At 70.1% G+C, this 5,227-nt stretch overlaps 1 protein-coding gene across 4 annotated transcripts; it reads right to left on the reverse strand.

Moving 5' to 3' along the window:
- Window positions 1-93: 93 nt before the first annotated feature.
- On the reverse strand, window positions 94-5,192 carry PAQR6 (progestin and adipoQ receptor family member 6). 4 transcript variants are annotated; one of them, XM_045983353.1, is made up of 8 exons: window positions 5,139-5,192; window positions 3,073-3,150; window positions 2,565-2,692; window positions 2,262-2,467; window positions 1,971-2,097; window positions 1,483-1,579; window positions 1,244-1,394; window positions 94-966 (listed from the first exon to the last, which is right to left on the reverse strand). In XM_045983353.1, the coding sequence occupies exons 2-8, from the start codon at window positions 3,121-3,123 to the stop codon at window positions 692-694; spliced, it is 1,035 nt and encodes a 344-aa protein (XP_045839309.1). In that variant the 5' UTR covers window positions 3,124-3,150; window positions 5,139-5,192; the 3' UTR covers window positions 94-691. The 4 variants fall into 4 exon arrangements, with proteins under 4 accessions (XP_045839309.1, XP_045839308.1, XP_045839307.1 ...); XM_045983352.1 differs by lacking the exon at window positions 5,139-5,192 and adding an exon at window positions 3,707-3,889; XM_045983351.1 differs by lacking the exon at window positions 5,139-5,192 and having other exon boundaries at window positions 2,840-3,694.
- Window positions 5,193-5,227: the final 35 nt, after the last annotated feature.

Genomic DNA, 5,227 nt, shown 5'->3' on the forward strand with positions numbered 1-5,227 from the left:
AATAAACTCCGGAAGAGGAACGGGGGCGGCGAGTCTTTGTCCGTTTGTGGGGTTTGGGGGGCGGGCCTCTTCGGTCTCAGTGCTCCCCCGATCTGCTGTTGACTGGTTTATTAGGAAGCATCGAAGGAGCTTTCTAAAGGTCTAATTATTAGGCCCCTCTAGCCCAGCGCCCCTCCCCCACCCAGGACACCCACACAGACCCGAAGGCCCGGACAGCCCGCGTGGCTGTGACCGGGACAGCCTCTTCCCCGAGGGCAGAGAGCCGCCCGGTGGTGGGCGCAGGGTGGCCGTGGGTCTCCAGGCCGAGCGCCCGGGGTCGGGGGTCTAGGTTAGTCCTGTTAGTGCTTCCCCGGGCTTGGCAGAGACTCGCGGCCAGAAACGGGACCCGGTGTCAGGGCCTCGGCACCTCCCCGTCCCCAGCCTTCAGCTGGGGGCCAGCTGCAGCCCGGCACTCCCACTGCCCCTCTCGGACCCTCAGCACTTACCCCGCCCCGCCGAGCACACCCTCGCAGCCCTCCTGCTTGCTGCCGGCAGCACCCTGGCCGCTTCCTCTCCTCTGCCCTCTCTCTGCAGCCGCTCTTGGCGCCAGGCTTCCCTGCGCCCCACTGTCAGTCAGGCTCCTGTCTGGACTCCTCCCCAGCCCCGGGGCCTGGCCTCTGCCTTCCCCCAGGGCAGGCTCCGAGATGGGGCCTCACTGCTGTCTGGCCTTCATACCCCCCTCCAGGGGGCCGCCCTGCACCAGGGGGCAGGTGCTGGGGGCCCGCAACAGGGAGCTTGTGAAGGCAGCAATGATGAGCAGGTTCCCGGCCACTGCCAGGCCCAGCGCGGCCACCGTGCCCGCCAGGCCCACGGGGGGCTCCTGCGTGGCCAGCCAGGCTCGGCGAGATCCCATGTCGGCCAGCACCGCCTCCAGCTGGAAGTGCGTGCCCAGCACGGCACAGATGTGGAACAGTTGGTGGCTGTGGCCTGTGGGGGGCGGGGGGCTCAGGGTGCGCACCCCGTTCCCAGGGCCGCCCTGACTGCCTCCTCCTCTGGGCGGGCTGCTCCCCTAAACGGGGAGTATGGAAACCTACAAGGCCCCCAGTACCCGTGCTGCTGGTTCCCCCGTTATGTGGGGAGGGGGTGCGCGGGGACCCTGGGTGCTCTCCCCGGCTGCGGTACCCCGTTCCTCGGTTCGCTCTGTGCTCTGGGACGCTGTCTCCCCTCACCCCTTCCGGGATGGGCACCACTCTGGAGCGCTCACCAATGTAGTCGAAGCGTCCCGGGGCCAGCCGCTCGGGCAGGTGGGAGGCGAAGAGGAAGCCGGTGAGCAGGGCACACAGCAGGTGGTAGCCGTGGCTGGCGCTCAGCGCGTCCTGCCCGCAGCCGGGGCCCCTGACCCAGCACAGTCCGAGCTAGCAGAAGACGAGCGGAGCTGCCGGGAGGGCCTTCGGGAGTGAGGGTCTGGGGCGCGGGGAGGGCAGGCGCCCCGGGCTCCCTTACCCGGTAGAAGAGAGGGAGGTTGTCGAACAGGAAGGGATAGGCAAAGGCAGCCGTGCGGAGGACCTTACTGAGCCCAGGGCTCTCCAGCTCCGGGAACCTGAGGGAGGGAAAGGCTAGTTACCACCCTTGCTTGCGGGTGGTCACTGAGGGTCAGGGGTCCTCCGGCCAAGATGGACTGTCACTAGCTTAGCGGCCGTGAAAGCCCTTAGGGCCCGGGAGCCTCTGGAAGTGACCACATCCGTGAAGGCGGTAGACCCCCGCCCGCCCGCCGCTCTAGGGTGGCCGTGAGAATTCAAGGAGAGGGCGCAGGTCCGGTGCTGGGGCGCAGGAGCGACACCCGGGGAGTCCTCAGTAAGCCGGGCCGTTGTTCCTCATGTCGGTCAAGAGCCCGAGGCGCAGGTACACCATCGCCGGCCTCCAGTGTGTCTGAGGCCTCCAGCTGCGACCTGTCCCTCCGCCTCCCCCCTCCGCACTGGCGGGAAACCCACCGGGAGTAGCAGGAGAGGCCGGTGCACAGGAAGGAATTGAGTGCGGCCGCAGGCACGAAGAGCCGGTGCAGGCGGCTATGCAGCCAGGAGGCCGGCATGGAGTAGGCGGCATAGGGGAAAGCACAGCCTGGGGAGGAAGGGGGCGGGGCTGGAGCCGAGGTCTCACAGGCGCGCCCGGCCCCGCCCCCAGAGCGTCCCGGGCCCCGCCCCCGGAGCGCTCCGGCCCCGCCCCCAGGCCCCGCGGGCCCGCCCCCACAGCAGGCCGGCCCGCCCCGGCCCCGCGGGGCTCACCCAGGCTGTAGAGGCTGAGCGCGCCGTAGTCCAGGAAGTAGCAGATGTGGCGCGCGCGGGGCGACATGGAGCTGAAGGTGTGCGCGCAGCACGACGCGAAGGGGTAGAGGCAGGCGGGCAGCAGGAAGACGAGCAGCGGCCGGTGGTACGGCTCCGCCCGGAAGCCCGGAGCCCCCGCCAGCGCCAGCAGGCGCCACACGAAGTACCTGCGGCCGGCAGCTGCTCAGGCCCGCCGCCCGCCCGCCGCGCCCGCGGGCCCCACGGCCCCTGCCCCCCACCCGGGACCCCGTCGGCGGCGCTCACCAGGTGGGCAGGAAGTGAGTCCAGATGTTGGCCGTCTCGTTGGTCATCTGGAAGGAGCTGAGGACGCAGTCCCGGGCCGAGCTGCTGGGGCGGCGATAGCCGGACAAGATGCCGTCCTCCCAGAACACCTGTGCGGGGCGGGTGGGGCACAAGGTCGGGGGGCGCCACTGCGCCCGCCCCGTTCTCTCCGCGAGACCTCCGCAAGCCGCGTCGCAGGGAGTGGGCTGGAGGTCAGTCCCGCCCCAAAGCCGAGCCCAGTCAGAGCCGCGCCTTACCGCAGGTCCCAAATACCCAGAGAGCAGAGGAGAAAGCGAGGAGGCAGTGGGAAGGGGACCAGAGAGGCGGGGTGAGGTGGGGCCGGAGGGAAGAAGGGGACTCTGGGGAGGGGTCGCCAGCAGGTTCCTTAGAGAGCAGAGGGACGCCTGCAGGAAGGAGCCCCCCACGCCCACGCCCAGCCGCTCGGAGGGGGGAGCCTGGGGACGCGGAGCTGGTGCGTCAAGCCCCTCACCCGAGGGACCTGGTGGACTCGCAGGAGCTGGGGCAGCTTGAGACTGAGCATGGTGGCCCGGCAGCTCCACGCCGTGACCTAGAGACAAAGCGCGGGGTGAGGGCATCAGGTATCTGCCCCCATCCTCGGGCCCCTTCTCACCCCGGGCCGGCCGGGCCTGGCCGCCGGGAGCCGGAGTGCGCTGTGCCCGCAGGTGCGCGCGGGAGCGGGCGTCCATCGGCACACCACGTGACCCCCGTCCCCGCCTGGAGCGCTCAGTCCCGGGTGCGAGGGGCTGCTCAGTTTCAGCCCGGGACGGACCGAGTGCGGGGCGCTCCCCAGCGCGAAGGCAGCCCGGGTCAGTAGTCCCAAACCCCGGGTCCGGGTCCCCAGCCCCCAGTGCCCGTCTCTGGGGAAGCCCGAGTCAGGGAGGTCAGTGCAGAGAGCATCCGCGCACCCCCGCCCCGCCCCAGAACGCCCCTGGCCCACGGAGCCGGCGAGCACAAACTGGTGGCGCTCGCGGAGAGCTCGGGGAGAGGCCGGATGGCCGCGGGAGGCGCAACGAATTAGGGCGAGCCTGGCTCTTCTCTAAAGACCCCACATGTGCCCCGGGGGTCCCCGACCCTCCTGAGCCCCGCACCCCTCGGCTCCAGACCTGTGCTCTGCCTCCGGGTGGCTGCGGCTCCGCGGCCCCTCTTGCCTCGCCCAGGCACATTCCTCGGCACCGCTGGAGGGGCTGGGCCAGCCGGCGGGCGGAGCTGCCCGGGGGCGGGAGAGTAGGACCCTCCCCCTGCCCCCGCCGGAACAGCGCGGCACAGTACAGCCCCGCCCCGCCCCTCTTCCTGCCTCCGGCCGCGGCGATCCGGGTGTGGGCCGCTCACTCCGGACCTCACCGCCAGCCGGTGCCCCGAGCCTCTGCTCCTGCCCGGCCCTCTGCCTCTGACCTGGGTGCTGCGGACTCTGCTGGGCACAGGCAGATCCGATCTCTAGTCCCTGTGGCCGGGCTTTTAGATGAGGCCTCCCGGGTCCCCCAAGAGTGGGATGGGGGTGATTCGACCCACCCTGCGTGCTGCCGGCCTCCCTGGGGGGGGGGGGTGTTGCTGGAGATGCTGGGGCCTAGCTCCATTGGGGTCCCTTCCCTTAGCGGTAGGGTTGGGGTCTCTGCAGGGCTGTGTGCTGTAGCCATTTAAGCAGAGGAGGGGTCTGGAGCAGGCGCTTCACCTCTGGTCCCCCAGAGCAGGTGTCACGCCCCAGGTGAGCTTCCTTACCCAGAGCGTGGCCAGCGCTCCCCACCTGGTGGGTCAGCAGGCCGGGGGCTCCACGGGCAGAGCCCCAGGCTCCTGCCAGCCACGGGCAGGCGGCGGGCCAGGCCTGGACGGGGAGTGAGACAAAGGGGAGCCAGGGAACAATCCCAGCCTTGTCCAGCCCCCAGGGAGCAGCCGGGGGTGGCGCAGCCCCATTAGCAGGCAGCTCACTCGGCCTCCCGCACACAGCCAGCGCCGCCGGCTTGACCCGAGCCGTGGACATCAGACCGGCCACACCAGGCTAGAGCCAGCCCGGACTTGGCCAGGGGACATGGCGCCCTCCTCAGATCAGGGGGCGCGCAAGGGGTCCAGGTTCTGCCTTGAGCAGGGCGGTGGGGGGAGGAGGGCGCCTGGGCTCTGGAACCCAAATCCTGACTTGTGACCTCAGAAAGCACCTCTCACTGAGCGCAGTGCTGGGCCGAGTCCAGAGCGAACGCCTCCAGGAAATGGGGCTGAACCACAAGGGAGCCGCCATGCCTGTTTATCCCCCGACGCGCCAGTCCTTGCCGGTGGCCTAGGGCCGAGGCCCCAGAAGCTGGTCTCCAGGCCCCCACGCACGCCCCCTGTCCCCACCCCCGAGGAGGAGCTTCAGCCCCGATCATGGGACCCAGCTGGAGGCCAAGCATCACCCGCCCCAGCGGAGCTGCTGTCCTTGCTGGAGTTCCCGCCAGCACCCCTGCGAAGCCACCAGCCGCTCACAGGGCCACCGAGCTTGGAGTCTGCCACAAAACCATCCCTGGGGCTTTCACCCGACTTGCTGGGTTCTTGCTTTGAGGGGTTCACCTCGAAGAGACTTTCTGGGAACGCCACTTCTGGAAGAACATGCCGACGTCCCAATACAACTGGACAGAATGGCACCAGGAGACGGGGTT

Source organism: Meles meles, chromosome 17 (assembly GCF_922984935.1).
Source record: "Meles meles chromosome 17, mMelMel3.1 paternal haplotype, whole genome shotgun sequence".
NCBI classification, from domain to species: domain Eukaryota; kingdom Metazoa; phylum Chordata; class Mammalia; order Carnivora; family Mustelidae; genus Meles; species Meles meles.